Source organism: Astatotilapia calliptera, chromosome 17 (assembly GCF_964374335.1).
Source record: "Astatotilapia calliptera chromosome 17, fAstCal68.1, whole genome shotgun sequence".
NCBI lineage: Eukaryota > Metazoa > Chordata > Actinopteri > Cichliformes > Cichlidae > Astatotilapia > Astatotilapia calliptera.
The window spans coordinates 18,980,768-18,998,062 of record NC_137438.1 but is presented as its reverse complement, the minus strand read 5'-3'; the positions used below and the strand labels follow the sequence as shown (position 1 = coordinate 18,998,062).

Below are 17,295 nucleotides of genomic sequence, written 5' to 3'. Positions count from 1 at the left end.
ACACACACACACACACACACACACAAACGCAATGTTTTGGCACCAGGAGCAGCAGTGGAAAATTTCTGCTGCTGAGCCGGAGAGAAAAGCTGTATGGACGTTGTTGGGCTCACGTGCACGCAGTTTAAACATCCAGCTGTGACTCATTTTGCTTCCAGGAGTTTTACTTTCGTTGGAAGAGAGAGAGAATTTATAAAAGCTTTCCCAGACCTTAAACATCAACAGCCGTATAGACTGTTTTTTTTTTTTTGAGTGTGTAAAAACAGTGCAGAAAAAAATCCACTGAGTCTGTGGTCATTGTTACACAATATGCAGCTTTGAGGAAAACAGACCAGTAATGAGAAAGGGAAATGATAAGTATTCTTGTCATTTTTATATTCTTTTGCTCTCCTTTTTCAAAATAACTGTTTTACTAATTGGCTACTTTTTCATGTACAGTAGCCTAAACACTTTTATTAATACACCATACTTGGGAATAACACGAGTTGACACAAAGTGCTTTTGTGGTTGCTGGCAGTTCATCAGACTATGTCTCGCTGTAGCAAATGAACTGTTAATAGTAAGAAAATATGGGAAAGAGAGGGAAAACCTGGAACTAAATACCAGAGCTGTCCTGTGAAATGGAATGTGTGGGAGGACTCAACAGAGAAACTGACAAACACACACACTGAAACTAAGTCATGTGAACCTGACGCTGGGACTGGGGATAAAGAGATAACTAACACAACAAAACAAAAAATCAAGAACTATAAATAACAAACTAAGAAACTAGAACATTAATTATGTTAACCTTTCAAAGAAATAAATACCAAGTCCAGAACAAAATTCAAAATGCTGAGTCAAAGACTCAGAACCATGACAGCTCTCCCTTAACTCCAGCTCGCCCTCAAAGCGGTGAGGGGGCGGGAGATACGAAGCTCAGCACAGAGGAAAGATTACAAACAGATTGAATCTGCTTATCTGATATTTAATCATATATATATATTTTCTGTCACCAAACAACATCTGAAGGTTCCTTTTTTATTTATTTTTTTATTCCACAGATATGATATTACTGATATATGATATATTACCCTTCTATCCCCAGTGTATATGTAGCCTGTGTCCATTCCCTCTGTCTTTATCAGGTCATGTCCCATTAGATTAATTGATTGATTTAGTATAGGTGGTTTAGACTAACACCAGCTCTATAACTGAAAGTTGTGAGGAGGGTTTGAGGCTGAAGGCGTCTTCTCTGGCGTGTCGTCCAGCAGCTCGTAGGCAGGTGGCTGGTCCATCCACTGGCAGTTCAACCTGATGCTCGTGTTATACATCTGATAGATCAGCAGTGATGACAGCACCATGCCGAAGAGCTACACACAAACAACAGTTAATAAAGACTGACATGATGATGTTTGTCACTCATGCACTCTGTGTCACGATCCTGGGTCTTAGGACCCAGTGTTTTGAGTTCTAGTTCATTTTGATGTTTATAGTATGTTTAGCTCATTAGGCCTCCTATGTTCATTTGCTTATTAGTTCCCCCTTGTGTTTCAACCCATGTTAAGTCTCCCCTGCCCTTCATGTCTCTCTGTGCCCCCTCTGTTCTGTTTATGGTGTGTCTTTGCATGTTTGAGTTTCTTGTTTTGTCACCCTGCATTGTGCATTATGTTCTCATGGTTGGTCTTTTGTTACTCCCTCTAGTCTAGTCTCTTGTGTTCAAAGCTGAGTATTTCCCTCTGTGTATTTTGGTTCTTAGACCTCTGCCTTATGGTTTGTCTCTGTTTCTTAGTTGCTGTCTCCACTGTGTCTAGTTCGCGTCTCTGTGTGATACTTCCTGTTTTACTTTGAAGGTCCATGCCTCATGTGAGTGTTTCTAGTTTTGCGTCTCTGTCTCGTCCAGTCCTGATTTCTCCCAGCTGTGCTCCCCTTCTGCGTCTCATTCCCTCCTTATCCCTCTGTGTATTTAAGCTCTGTGTTTCTCTTTGTCAGTGTCGTAGTCTCCCTCATAGCTGTGTGAGTTTCCCCTGTGGCTCCTCGTGCTTTAGTCTCCCCAGTTTAAGTTTAGTACTGTTTTTTGTGTTTCACTTTATGCCAGCATTAAAGCTGTGTTTTTGAGTTTAGGTTTTGTCTCCGTGAGTTTGCGTTTGGGTCCTCTCCTGCCTGCCACACAGCTGAACCATGACACTCTGTGGTGAAGATGAGTTTACCCAAGCTAAAGGATCATAGCAGGAAAAAGTTTACTATTCCAGTGCTGAAAAGTTGGTGTATTTCCAAAGTTCTGAATCAGCTCTTTCTTTTAAAAAAAACATTCTCTGTAAATATTTCTAAGTATTTGTTAAGAGCACACATCATTCAGCATTACCTGGGCTGTCAGAGATGTGGACATAAATCATTTCAAAATGCTTTTTTACGGTTTTGGAGGAGATTTAAATACAAGGCAAGAAAACATTAAAAAAGCAGAGCTATGGTGACATAACACATTTTACTTTAATGAATAACTCACTGTTAGAACAAAGAGACCAAAGATCACGCCCAGGGTGATGTTGGCATTTCTTACAACCCTGCTGCTGATGATGGGAAAGCAGGGCTGAAGACAGAGAGACAAACACATATAAACTCTGACTGCAGTGACAGGAAAAGGAATTTTTTTCAGGGGATCAGGAAACAGATAACACTTACCTCCATTATTTCATAATCACATATCTGTTAAAACTTCTTTAAAATTGTCAGAGAGAGCATTGGCCTTGATGTGAACGTTGAAGGTATACACTTTTTATATGTTCACACCTGTGTATCAAGTGATAACTTTAATTTTAGCATTTAGCAGCTCTCACCTGTGTGAAGACAGACTTCTTCTGCCAGAAAAGGTTCAACAGGAAGTTCTAAAAACACAGGAAACAAACTCAGGAGTCATTTTGTTTGTCTTTCAGTTGGAACCATTTCAGAAAGCGTCAACACCTCACATGAAACTGAGTTAATACAATAACTCTGCAAGTTATTAGTGTCTCAGCTTCTTTTACTCACTGTGTAGCTGACTGTCTGACATTCCTCTACATCCTGTTTGCACAGGCAGGAATCAGGGATGCTGTTCTCCCAGTCTTTGTAGCCAAACAGACCACAGCAGTGCAACTAAACACGGACGGGAAGAAGAGCTACAAGCTGCAGTGTTATTTACACCACACAGTGCAGAACAAACCACACAGAACTCGGTGCTGGTGACTGCTGCCACATCAAAAATAATACTGAATAATACAGAGCATATCTTGTGGAAGTCAGAAATCTTAAAGCTCTGGCTTTCCTTTTGCTCCTGGACTCAAAGTATTGTGCTATACTGCCTGACAGTGTGATAGGTGCTTACTGATGTCTGTAGTCTTTCAACCTGATCCCTGATGTCACCTGAAGCCTGATCCAGTGGCAAAAGCAAACGAAACCTTTCCTCCATCACATGCCCCAACTGAAAAATCACACAGGAGTGTGTTTATTAGTTCATAATAATCTATAAAACATCAAACAACCTGCATTTGATGACATTTTACTCAAATTAAAATTGTGCATGTCTGCTCAAAACTAGTGGAAACAAAAGCAATCAATACTAGGGTAGACAAAGAAAAGAAATCAATGCTAAAATTACTATTGGTCTGGATACTCATTTGGATCAGTATCAGTGCCGCAGACAGACAGTTCATCCTGACCTCACCACCAGCTGAAGCTGACTTTCATAACAGCGAATAACTCTTTATGATGAATTTTAAGAGGTCAGTAAAGCTCCCATCTCAACAGCACTCAACAGTTATCAGTAACCAATGTTCCCTCTAAGCTGCGCGCATGCGCAATTGCGCACTGCTGGCACGGTCTCTGTGCACAGAAAATCTGCGTTGCGCACAAAAAAAAAACTATCCTGAACTGAAATTAAAATAAATACGTTAACAATTCATTCTGTTCTGCAGTGTTAGTCAGTAAGTGACTGGCTGCTCCAGTATGGGATTAGAATGATGCCACCTTATCCCATAGTCTAGCCAATGCATTCACATACGCAGCTAATCAACGTTGACAGGCTATGACAGCGTCCTTATGTTCCCACACCGGTGTTTTAGCTAGCAAAGCGGCGTGGCTGATGTGGAGTGAAGCCACGTTAATGACAACGTGTACAACCATTTTAGATGTGAGCAGGACAGACGGAACAATTGACGGAAAAAGTGTGGACTTTATACCAGTTTTTAAATTGTGTTGATAGGCCACGTAAAACCATAGTTATGATAAAAATATCTGCAATGTTTGTTTTTTTTCTTGAATACTTTCGTTGTTTATATTTACTGCGGGAAGAAACGGTAAAAACAGTGTTTTATAAGGAAAGCGCTCGAAAGCCCTCTCCGCCTGTGAGCAAAAACAAAACCACCCCCTTGCGCCCCTCGCTTTTCCTATTGGTAGAAAAATGTACCATGTCGACTAATCAAAAAATGATATGGCAACATGGCATTTAGATGTTTAGGAAGGGGGAAGTTTTAGGAGTGACGGCGGTGTTTTGAGATGTGAGAGATTTGTGATGTTTAGCGCAAATCTTGTGTAGTTAGTGTGTAGTGTAGTCAATAGTTCTGTTGTGTGTGTCAGAACAATGAGGCGACTGCTGAATGTTACAGGTGTTACAGGAGTGATACATGGTCTGCCTGCATTTGGTAAATGGCCTGCATTTGTATAGCGCTTTTCTAGTCCATAGGACCCCAAAGCGCTTTACACTACATTCAGTCATTCACCCATTCACACACACATTCACACACTGGCGATGGCAAGCTACATTGTAGCCACAGCTGCCCTGGGGCGCACTGACAGAGGTGAGGCTGCCGGACACAGGCGCCACTGGGCCCTCTGACCACCACCAGTAGGCAAACATGGGGTTAGTATCTTGCCCAAGGATATTTGGCATGCAGCCAGGATGCAGCCTGGGATCGAACCACCAACCTTCTGATTACATCTCCTGTTGTCAGGCCTGCAGGTATCAGGCTGCAGAGCATCCTGACCAACTGTATAACAGTCTGGTATGGGAACTGCTCTGCCTCGGACCGAAAGGCGTTGCAGAGGGTCGTGAAAACTGCCCAGCGCATCGCACCACTTCCTGCCATAAAAGACATCTACAGGAAGCGGTGTCTGAAAAGGGCTGGGAAAATCATCAAAGACCCCAGTCACCCATCACATGGACTCTTCACCCTCCTGCCCTCTGGGAGGCGCCACAGGAGCCTCCGGACTAAGACCACCAGGTACCGGAACAGCTTCTTCCCCACAGCTGTCAGACTCCTGAACTCTGCCTCCTGACATCTGACCAGTGTTGGTCAAGTTACTTGAAAAAAGTAATCAGTAATTAATTACTGATTACTCCCCCCAAAAAGTAATCCCGTTACTTTACTGATTACTTATTTTCAAAAGTAATTAATTACTTAGTTACTTAGTTACTTTTTAAAAACACGATTTACAACCTGAAGAGGTGATAAAGTGATAGATCTTTCAGCCCAATTCTACTTTTTCTACATAATCCATCATACAAAATGTAATCAAATGGAAAAGTCTCTTTTTTTAACTTGTTTTATCAGTTTTAATCTTTTAACTTTATGCATCAAGCAAAACATTTAATTATATGCAACATTCTCTGACTTGAATAAATTAGTTTAACATTTAAACCTATTTTCTACACATTCCAGCACATAAAATAAAATATTTTTTGTGTTTTCACTCACTCTTTCAAACAGATGCAAGTAAAACACAACAGAAAATAAATAAAGTCAAAGACTCAGCGGTCCTTTTGCTCTATTTTCACCTGTAAAGCAGGAGCAGGGTAGGCGGAGGGTTACCCTGGTGTAGGTGTGCTGCGGTCAGTTGAAGAATCCGCGCGAGTGTCTCTGTGAGTTTCCCATCACGTCGTAGCTACTTGGTGCTTGCTCGGAAGTTTAGGGGTTTTTTTCGCTGTAAAAAGAAGTTTTCTTCCCACGCACGATGGACGCTAATGTTTTTGTCACTTTTTATGGAATCAAACTCAAAGTAAGGTCAGTACTTCCACACTTTAAACGCTGCACGCTCATACTCTCTCCCGCACTCGATATATTATCCATTGTTGATCTGCACACAGCTGCTGTCACCAACGTCGCACTTGCTTATGTCACTGTCATGAGACATTCTCGCAAAAAAAATCACGGTTTTAGTAACGCAGTAACGCAGCGTTCCTACGGGAAAGTAACGGTAATCTAATTACCGATTTTGCAATAGTAATCCCTTACTTTACTCGTTACTTGAAAAAAGTAATCAGATTACAGTAACGCGTTACAAGTAACGCGTTACTGCCCATCTCTGCATCTGACCCACGTTAAACTCATGGACTGAACATACACACACCCACAATGGACAACTGTACCCTCAAACACACAATAATAACATGGACTGAACCACCACTCACAACCACTAGCACTTTAGCCTCTGTAGAAACTATCCACATATCTCACTTATCTTAACTGCACTACTGTATAGCTCTGTGTAAATAATCATTCTGTACATTCGATAATCTTTAATCCTACAACTGTTTACAACTTGCACAGTTCCCATTTCTGTATAGCTGTATATCTCAGATTCTGTAAAGTTATTTATTTCATATTCTGTATAGTTTTTCATATTTATATCCTGTTCATAGCCTGTACATAGCTTGTACTCACTACAGCCTGTACATACTTATAGTTATAGAATATTCACAACATACTTCATACCGTGTACATTATAACATACCATAATAGACCCATTTCTGTAATATACTCACATATCTATATTATTGCTAATATATGTTGTAATATATCTATATCACTAAAGCACTTCTGGATGGATGCAAACTGCATTTTGTTGCCCTGTGCATGTGCAATGACAATAAAGTTGAATTCTATTCTATTCTATTCTATTCTATTCTGTTGTTCTCCTTTATCTTATAGTGGAGAGAAATTATGTTTTGGAGTGGCACAAATAATTTGTGTGGCATCAAATTTGATACAGAACACCTGATTGTTCTGTAAATAGTTTGACATTAAATAAATAGCTGCAAAACACTTTGTTTTTTGCAAAACTCACTGTTTTGAAGAAGTAATTATATAATTAATTGCCCAACATTGGTCTTTAAATAATGTATTTTGCAGACAGAGAGTTACAGGACTCTCTCCCAGACCACAGACTCATAATACAAGTCAGAGCTTCATAAAAACAAAACAAAACAAAGTTGTACAACTTTGTTTTGTTTTTGTTTTTCTGTGGAAAACACGTGTTTTCAAAATTGGAGTTTAAGTTATTTTTACTTCCAATAGTGTTAACATACTACACAGGTCATGAACAAGATTTTTTTTAAATTTTCAATGTAAGTGGGCTAAAGCAGTTAATTAAAAGTAGTCTAACATAAATGTAAACGCTGTAATTTGATTATTTTAATAAACCATGTAACTTGGATGGATTCGATGCTGGCGTGACCACAGTGCACACGTCTGCTGTTGCTCACAGTGCTTCAAGGGATCACTCAGGGAGTTTGTGTGTTCGCTCAGACACATGGAAAATTAGAGGGAACATTGTCAGTAACATTTGCCGTTTAGCCATTAGCAGTTACCCAACAGCCACATTAGCCATCTGCTACATTGGATTAAGCTACCGGCTAATAATAAAACGTTCAGTGTTGGAGCTAGAGAGCAAATGTCATCAGCTGTGCCTGTCTGAAACATTAATACTATTAATTTACAGGATAAACAATTATTTGCGTTTAATTTTTCTTGAGAAAAAAGGGAAACATCTGCTATACCTCTAAAAAATAAACTTTATAGGTCCTGTAACTTTTTCTTCCACTTTGTACTCAAACTCAGGTCCCCCCACACACTTTCCTAATTAACTTTGAGATAACCCAACAGAACCCAAGTGGTGTGCTGTTAGCACTCTTCATACTTTTTGGTAAATTACTGTTGTGGTTAAAATGCATTTCTTCTTTCAGGATGTCAACTCTGACAAGGTCCATGTAGCACAATGAAAAACCTCCATGTTTCTGATGTTCCTGCATGAACCTGGGATCTGTTTGTGTTTTGTTGGGAATGCTGAGTTTGAGGGAGAAGCTTCGTTGCTGAATGTTGAATACAGAACCAACACAGTAAAAAGAAACCGGGTCCTTACGTTTGGTCGGGCTGCAGCAGTGATAGCTCCAGCTCTGAGCATCAGCAGACTTCCAATGAACGTGCACAGCAGGAACTGCAGAGAAGGAACCAAAGAGATGCTGCCTCAGCTTCTATATGTAAATACCTTTGTTGCATTTTGTTTTATTTTGGTTGTAGTTTTCTATTTTGTATCTAACCACATCAACATGGGGCTTTTAAGGAGCAGGAGAGACGTGGGAGAAAGATAACTCTGTTCATCTGATTTTCAGAAATAAGAATGATGTGGGGTGCATTATCTCAAATTCTTTTCTAAAGTACAGCTTTCATGAACTATAATAATATGTCATGCTGTTTTATTTTGGATAAAGAGAAAGAAACTTAGCAGTAAATAAGTAACTTATATCAATAAGTAATAAATACATGAATCAATAAATATGATCCAATGTGATTATGTGTTCTGCACAATGAGCACTTTCACTGTCTTCACATGAAATATATTTTAAGGTAAAACTTTTGTACTTTTTAATTAAGTAAAAAGTAGAATTTGTTTCACTACTTTACAAAATCTCCATGCTGCTCTTATTTCCGATTAAATAGTCTCATTAAAAAGCAGTATGCTGAAGCATTTTTTAAAAATATGAATCTGGATTCAAGTGACAGAAATTCTTCAGTTTTCAGTGTTTTATTATCAAAATCAATCAAAATTTCCATTAAACAAAAAAAAAGGTGGATGCTGGTAGTTTTAGTTTGGTTAACAATGGGAGAATTTACAAAAAGAAAAGAAAAATGCAAATGGAAACAGTCGAGAAAATGATAATTGGTGTATATTTGTTATTGATTATTTATGATTATATTATTTCCAATATGTATTTCTCTTCTTAGCTGACATTAATAACTTGCCTCAGGCTATGCTGGCTGGTGACAGAAGGACCAAATTATCACCACCTTCCTGTCTGTGGCTTGGAAGCAAAGAAAAGACCTTTGGGATGACCCAAGATCAGGGAACGACCCAGCTTTGGTTCCACTATAGCGCCAAAATGTAACCTACTTACTCCCCAGATGTTTTATATTACTTTACTTTGGGGTTCATGGCAAACATTAAGTGAATAAAAAGTTCAAATCTTTAAAACTGTATAGGTGACATTGGGTGCTTTTGACAAGGTTGTAAAAAAGTGGAATGAGGTAGATATTACAACAAATATACACCTCGGATCTGCATGAACCCTAGTGATTAGGATGGGGGTTAAGGCCTTCCCTTTAAGTCAGCTTTATTATAAGTGTTATTAGGGATATCCCCTCTGTGACATCATACAGCTCCAAGAGCTGGAAAAACAGACTCCATGTAAGCTAAAAGTTAACAGGGATGTTCAAGTAATGTACATGTGACAGAAAATAACAGATGGCAGAAGTGAGAACAAAACTCTTTCATGCTTCAGTTTACCTGAAAAATTACTAATATTTGTCAGTCAGCAGCCATTGAGTTTTTGCTCACCACAGTTAGGCTCATCAGATTTGCCGTGTGGGCTCCGTGAGCCCCCAAGATGCTGATCACCACGGTAACGGAGGCAAAGATGTAAAGGTGGGTTGTCTGAACAACCTGAATGAAGAATAGTTTTATGCTTGATTAGTGCTTCATAACAAACAGCTGTGTGTGTGTGTGTGTGTGTGTGTGTGTGTGTGTGTGTGTGTGTGTGTGTGTGTGTGTGTGTGTGTGTGCTACTTACATTGTCATGATAACATTTAAACAGCAGAGCCGGAGTTGTAATGAGTCCCACTATGAGCTGAAACACAGCAGAGCAGCATATCATCCAAGGAAGTTTCAACAAAAGGGGAATCCTGTGTTTTCTGGGCTGTGTACAAGTGTAAACCAACACCATTTAATTTTCTACGTTTATGTCTGAGATGGAACCTTATTATGGAGTCGTGGTCCTCGAGTCTCTCGTGCTGGCTCGCCTTTCCTGTGTGTTTTTCTATAGTTGTTTTCTCCCTTTGTCTGTATACCATGTTTACATATCTTTGTGGGGACCAAAAATTGGAACGTGACTATACTTGTGGGGACTGACAGTCCCTTATGGGGACAAAATGTCCGTCGTGACGAGTTTGAAGGTATTTTTAAGACTCAAAATGTGGTTTAAGTGTCAGGGTTACATTTAGGTTATGGGTAGGGTTAGGCATTCATTTTTGATGGTTAGGGTAAGCGGCTAGGGAAAGCATTATGTCAATTAGATGTCCCCACTAAGAAATGAAAACAACTCTGTGTGTGCTCCCCCATGTCTCCACCTTCCTGCTGGAACGCTGAGCAGCTGTGGGGGTTAGGGCTAAGACTACTCACCTGCTGAGTGAGCAGTTATCAGGCTTCCTGCTTAAGGCGCGTTGTGTTGGCCCAGGTCCGCTCACGGCCTCCATCTTGTTGTGGAGTCTGTTTTTATGCTTTGGATAACTGGTCTGTCTGTGGCCATGAATACTGACCCCTGTGAGATCTGCTCTTTGTGCCCTTGAAACCGGCAATACCTGTTGCCGCTGTTGGAACTCAAATGCCTCACCACCATAGCTGGACTGGCCATTGGGCATTTGCCCGGTGGGCCGCTGATGATTTTTTGTTTTTATGGGCCGATGGATTTTTTTTATTTATTTTTTTTTAGGAAGGGTATATATAATGAAAGGTGTTGGATTGGCCAGTTGGTCATGATCGACTCTGGGCTGGACCAATTACAGCCGAGGAGGCCGAATGCACCCGCCCCCTTGTTTAGCAATCACGTGATTTTTCGCGCATTGCATGCCGGGAACAATCCAAGTACCGCATCAAATGCAAGCATTTGCAGCACCACAAACGTTCAATGCCGGTCCGTACAAAGACAGACTCGACGAAAAGACAAAGAAAAGATACAAGGAAAAAATCAAAGGAGTGAAAGGGTCAGACCCGTACGAGCACACAGAGTGGACAAAGGACGTTAGCGTGCTGCCCAACTTTCACCACGCTCATATTTATAATTATACGGTTCTTGGAGTGAGTGCATACACTCGTGAAGTTTAGTAACTTCAGGTCACTGCAACAAGCCCAGGTACAGTTTACCGACGGATGGGTGCAGGACCTTGAAATGCACCGTGTAGAACGAAAGACCATCGTACGAACAAAGGTAAGTTTACCAGTCTCACAAATCGTCGTCATAAATACACATTCGTTAACCGTTTATTAATATAACCTTTGAGCTCAACGGTAATTAATTAGTAGTGGAAATAATTTCTGGTTCATTACAGAAATGTAGCAGTGACAATAATATTGTATGCTGTAATCGCACTGGACAATTAGTGATACAAAACAACTGTTTTATCCTGTGAATAAAAGCATATGTTTTTGTCAATGTACCATAATAACAGAAGCGAAACGCAATATTGTGTCAGGACAATTCACTATTTATGCACAATAAATAAAGGAGCATAGCGCGACAATTTCTGTTCAGCGCCAGACTTGCTTGTAACCTATATCACCAATTATGTTAAGAAAAATGACGTATTAACTACTACAAAACTCTGACCTTTGTGGGAATGCTTGGAGCAGACTAACCTGTGAGCTGGAGTGTTCTGGGACGTTATATTTGGTATATCCAGACCATCCGTCGGCTCTTACTTCGGAAACATGGCTTAAAAAATTTCTCTTCAACGACGTAATCCGATAAAAAAAAACAAACGATCGGCTTCCCGTGGCTGTCATGTGACCGGCTATTGCAGTTAATAATACAACAGCTTCTTGCCATTTTTTGTGTTTCTTTTTATCGCTGTGTAACTGAGTTCAATTGAAAGCCTGCGTGCGCTAGTACCTCTTGCCACAAGTTCCCAGAATCCTTTGCGGTTTTACCCCTGAATGACGTCACATTTTCAATCTTTATCCTGGTGGGCCGGTCTCTAGTCAAAATGCCCGGGCCGATTTTTTGTCCCAGTCCAGCCTTGCTCACCACCAACTTTGATTACTGCCTTTTCTTTCCTGGGTGATCATTCTGTTAGTTTCTAACACATGGTTTAAAAATCTAACTAGCCAACAAACAAGCTAAACCAAAGCTATTTGTCTTCCCTGCATGTCCTGATCTTCTTAAAGTTTTTGTACCTTTTTTCTGATTGCTTTGTGTTTTTCTGGACTCTTCAGCTATCGTGTGCTTTGCTGCAAACTCTAGCCATCATTGTTTTTAAGATTTTGATGGAGCTTACCTCTCAGCCCCTTTGCATTTTCATTTGCAGAGGAAACGATAAAATCATTCAAATGTTTTGATCAGTAGAACACCAGGCTGTCTGAAGTAGAACAGAATATCTGAAACTCCCCTTTAAAACAAATAGCAGCTTAATGTGACTGTAGAACGTGAAATTATATCCCTGTGCCTCTGAACAGATCATGTTCTAGCTTCAGACTGTCATAAAATTTACATGTTCAGATTGTTTGTATTGATTTATTTACTAGCTCTGTAGAGATGTGAATGTCAATAACTCAAAAATCCCGACTCATTGTGTGTCTTTACTGTTCTCTCTCTCATACCTTTCATCTTCTTAGAAAGAAAACAGAACCATTTCCCCCTTTTAAAATCCAGTTACTCACCAAAAAGAAGACGTTGAAGCCGAAGAAGAAATGTCTGAGAGAAGAGCTGACCTGACTCATGCTGCTGTATGATGAAGCATAAATGCATCAACACGTACTGTGATTCTGCATCCAGCGGTGGTTGGAAAAAGTGATAGTGCAAATGAATCTTGGAAAGCAAGAGAGAAGGGCAGGGCTTCCTGTAGAAGCTTCCTGTAGATTAGAAAGCTAATGAATTATTTGTCATGATGTGCTGTGCAGGCAGACAGGATTGGACCCAAACGCAGGACTAATAGAGGCAAAATGTGAACTCAAAAGTAGCTTTATTGCTGACCATGGCAAACCAAACAGAAACCCAATCTGGGAAGCTAGAACGAAAACACACAAGTAAACACCAGGAGAGACACAGCGGGGGACTAATGTTAACAACATGACAAAGGGAATTGGAGACAGGAGGAAGAAATTAGAGCTGACGAAACAAGGACAAGTAAAACTAGACTCACTGCACATAGGACTGGGACTATCAAAATAAAACAGGAAACAAGAGATAATTTACAAAGACGCAGACTTGATACTATTTTTTTTTTTTTTTGCCTGTCCCGTTTGGCTCTTTTGCCATCAGAATTGTTGTCTAAAGGCAAAGAAAGATGCCCAACGGATTTACTTTACCAGATTGACCATCCCAGCCTTGCCGTAATGGTCCATTTGATTCACCTTTTATTGTTTATTTTATTTTCACTTACTGAATACGGGACAGACTTGACTGGGGGAAAGAAAGGGAGAAAGAAAGAGGGAAAGAGAAACAGCTGAGAAGAGGGACGGGGGAGAAGGGCAAAAGACAAAAACCAACAGAACGGGCAGAGAAAGAAAAATGCATATATCAATCACCTGGATCACCTGCTGAGAAAGAAAAAAGAAAACAAGCAGAAGAGAACAAGAGTAATAGAATAAACAACATCACAATGATATATGGGAATATGACAGTAAATACTAAATATTAAACATTATTGTGCAGCACATAAGATCAACAGAACACAGTGTGCTTTGAGGTAGGAGCCAAAAAGGGTGTAGTTTGTGGGTGTGATCACCCGTGTGTACACCTGTGAGCATGGACGCGCTTGTTTTTTTAAAAGGTTCCTTCATGTAATGATCTGCTAGAGGGTGTGGGGGGGCCACAGCCCCGTCCTCCAGGGCATGAAGCAGGTATGGAGGAGATCAAAACTCCAGACATCCAGAGGCCCCCAGAACACAAGAGACCAAGGAAGACCAACAGAGGGGCAGCCGCGCCACTGTCCCAGTAAGAGCTGAGGAGAGTCCCAGATGAGGGCTCACTCAGCAGCCGCAGAGCAGAAGCCAGGGGGAGTTGCAGTGACGCGCCCGTGAGCTCCGCCGGCAGCCAGCCGTGCCTGAGTGACCGAGCCCCAGGCCGAGAGGCCGGGGGCACCCCACCTCCGAAGTGGCCCGAGCGAGCCCCAGGCTCCAGGCCCCGATAAGCGGCCGCCAAGGAGTGAGCCGGTGTGTACCTGGACGCCCACCCCCGGACACAAAGAACCACCAACGCACCGACACCTGAGGGAGTCCGCCACTGGCAGGGGAAGTGGTGGTAGGGGGAGATAGGCCTCCAAACCTTGGAGGGCCTGAGATGTCCCCAGAGAGGTGGCGCCTGACACCCAACCTGACATATAGACACAGAAATACAGGCACACACATATACAAACATCCATTCCCACCCTCATGCTCTCATATGCACTTACTCCACACTCAACCAACGTGGAGACAGACATAAAGAGACGCTGTACACACGATCACACTCCCCAAGCGTACTCTACAAACCGGGTCTAGGTACCCTTACCCCTGGAGCAGACTTGATACTAAACTAAAAGGGACACATGGACAAAACCTACGAACTAGAAATCACCAAACAAAGAACTAGAGTGCTAGAACGACAGAGAAAGAAACCTAAACACTAATAGTGATAACAATGATAAAAATCAAAACATCAAATCAGAAAACAAGTCATTTACAGCAAAGAAACCATAGAACAACAATAATAACAAACAAAACACTGGGTCACCGACCCAGGACCGTGACACTATTAAATATTAATAAAGAGACATCAGCACGGTCGAACAAAAACAAGAACAAAATTCATTGTGTTTTCTTAACATTCGTTTTTTTGAACAGGGTTTTTGTGATTGTGGTTTCTGAAATACTGAGTTTTCTTAAAATTTGGTGCATGAGCATAAATTTGATTTTCGAAAATGTTTTTTTTAAATGTACTTTACTTTTTTTTTTTTTTTTTTTTTTTTGCCTGTCCCGTTTGGCTCTTTTGCCATCAGAATTGTTGTCTAAAGGCAAAGAAAGATGCCCAACGGATTTACTTTACCAAATTGACCATCCCAGCCTTGCCATAATGGTCCATTTGATTCACCTTTTATTGTTTATTTTATTTTCACTTACTGAATATGGGACAGACATGACTGGGGAAAAGAAGGGGAGAAAGAAAGAGGGAAAGAGAAACAGCTGAGAAGAGGGACGGGGGAGAAGGGCAAAAACCAAAAACCAACAGAATGAGCAGAAAAAGAAAAAAAAGAAGAAAAAAACTGCACCCACCCCACCATCCACTCTTCTTCCAGACTACATAAGACAATAAACACCCAGGCTGAGATCTTCCTCCACCTCTCTTGTATCTCCCCCTCCTGTAGAGAGAGCCCCTGAGGAGAGGAAAGCTCCTGCAAGATGTGACAATCTCCCCCACCAGTTGAAGAGCCCCCCAGGTGGCTCGATGCACCGGCGGCACCCCGCTCCAGGGCTGGGCCCCCATGCACCCACCCGCCCACAACCCCGGCAACACACCAACCAGGACCCAAGCCCCCGAGGCCCGGCCTGGGCCCCAGCCCAGAGACGGAGCGCCCCCAGAACCTCACGCCCATCCCGGACCCACCCAGGGGCAGCCAGGCTACCAGGTCAGTAACCCACGTCCGTCAGCACAGACCCTCCCCTAGTCCCGCTGCACGCAGCTGCGAGGAAACAGTCACCTGAGAGCCAACAGAGCCCCTAACCGGACATGACCGCTACCCCGGGTTGAGCCCCCCAAGGAAAATGCCTCCGGGGAACCCCCCGACGCCCTAAGCCTGTCCCTACCCCCACACCAATCACAACAGTGAAGGTGGGACCAAACTATGACCCCCCACCCCCACTAGGTGATGGAGCTGATCAAAGGAGCCCAGAGCAATTGATCTGATGTGGTGGCAGAGGCTGTATCAAGACTAATGTAATCTAATAGATAATTTCTATATTGGTTAGAATTAAGATTATTTTTATTTTTCCAGTTCATGAGGACTGTTTTCTTGGCTATGCATAGGGCAGTGAAGATCATATGGGCTATATTCTTTTCTGAAGTGACATTATCTAAGCTGCCCAACAAACACACTAAGGGGGAAGTTGGAATCTTACATTTCAGACACTTTGATAAGTCTTCACATATCTCGCGCCAAAACTTCTGAACTGGTGGACAGAACCAAAGAGCGTGGATATAATTGTCCGGTGAATTGGTTTGGCAGTGTGAGCAGTTGTTGGTAGACGTAAAGCCCATCTTGAACATCCGATGACCTGTATAGTGCACTCTATGTAATATTTTGTATTGAATTAATTGAAGACTGGGATTTCTAATTAGATGAAAGGTTTTTAAGCAAATCTGAGACCAGAAGTTTAGGGCTAAGTTAACTGATAAATCCGCTTCCCATTTTGCAATAGGAAGTGACATTGATTCATCTCTTTTATTGATTCATCTGTTTACTTTTTTTTATTGTTTTATGTGGTGGAAATGCGGTTTTCTAATAATACATGTAAAATTAGAATTCCTGCTTCGTCTGCTGTCAGTTATCGTTTTGTAAATGATGACCACAGAAAGTAAAAAAATCTAGTTTTATCTTGCCTGTGCTGATGATGGAGTGGACAAAAGGATCTGCACAAATACATAGAAAATCAACATGAGGACTTTGGAATCATTTGTCTTTCACTCTGGCTGCTTTAGTTCTCTGTAGAGATGTTTACAGCATCCAGATGGCTGTTATGGCTGTCTGACTGATCCATGACTTCACCTGAGTTTTTCAGCCTTGACCCTTTTCTACACCTTGATTATTGCATGTCAGTTTGTCCAGGAGAGAGCACCCCAGCAAACAGGTTTCCTATTTTCTTCCTGGGTTACTGAAAATAATGGACCATCTGCACAAAAGAGCATCAAGTCAGTTCAAAGCAAAAAAGCAGCACATGAGTGCTAAACTCCTCCACCACAGGAGGTACAATGATCTGGCAGCAACTAAGGCCAACCTTCAGCCTAAATAGTCCATCCATCCATCCATCCATCCATCCATCCATCCATCTTCATCCGCTTTATCCGAGGCCGGGTCACGGGGGCAGCAGCCTAAGCAAAGAGGCCCAGACCTCCTTCTCCCCAGCCACCTCCTCCAGCTTATCCGGGGGAACACCAAGGCATTCCCAGGCCAGCCGAGAGATATAATCTCTCCAGCGTGTCCTGGGTCTGCCCCGGGGCCTCCTCCCGGTGGGACATGCCTGGAACACCTCACCCAGGAGGCG

The 17,295-nt window shown here is 41.8% G+C and overlaps 1 protein-coding gene across 2 annotated transcripts; it reads right to left on the bottom strand.

Moving 5' to 3' along the window:
* Window positions 1-1,012: 1,012 nt before the first annotated feature.
* Window positions 1,013-12,888, bottom strand: LOC113008583 (tetraspanin-8-like). 2 transcript variants are annotated; one of them, XM_026146054.2, is made up of 9 exons: window positions 12,718-12,888; window positions 9,857-9,913; window positions 9,625-9,729; window positions 8,152-8,226; window positions 3,341-3,436; window positions 3,007-3,111; window positions 2,817-2,864; window positions 2,486-2,569; window positions 1,013-1,352 (listed from the first exon to the last, which is right to left on the bottom strand). In XM_026146054.2, the coding sequence occupies exons 1-9, from the start codon at window positions 12,775-12,777 to the stop codon at window positions 1,188-1,190; spliced, it is 795 nt and encodes a 264-aa protein (XP_026001839.1). In that variant the 5' UTR covers window positions 12,778-12,888; the 3' UTR covers window positions 1,013-1,187. The 2 variants fall into 2 exon arrangements, with proteins under 2 accessions (XP_026001839.1, XP_080148171.1); XM_080292045.1 differs by lacking the exon at window positions 12,718-12,888 and having other exon boundaries at window positions 9,857-10,062.
* Window positions 12,889-17,295: the final 4,407 nt, after the last annotated feature.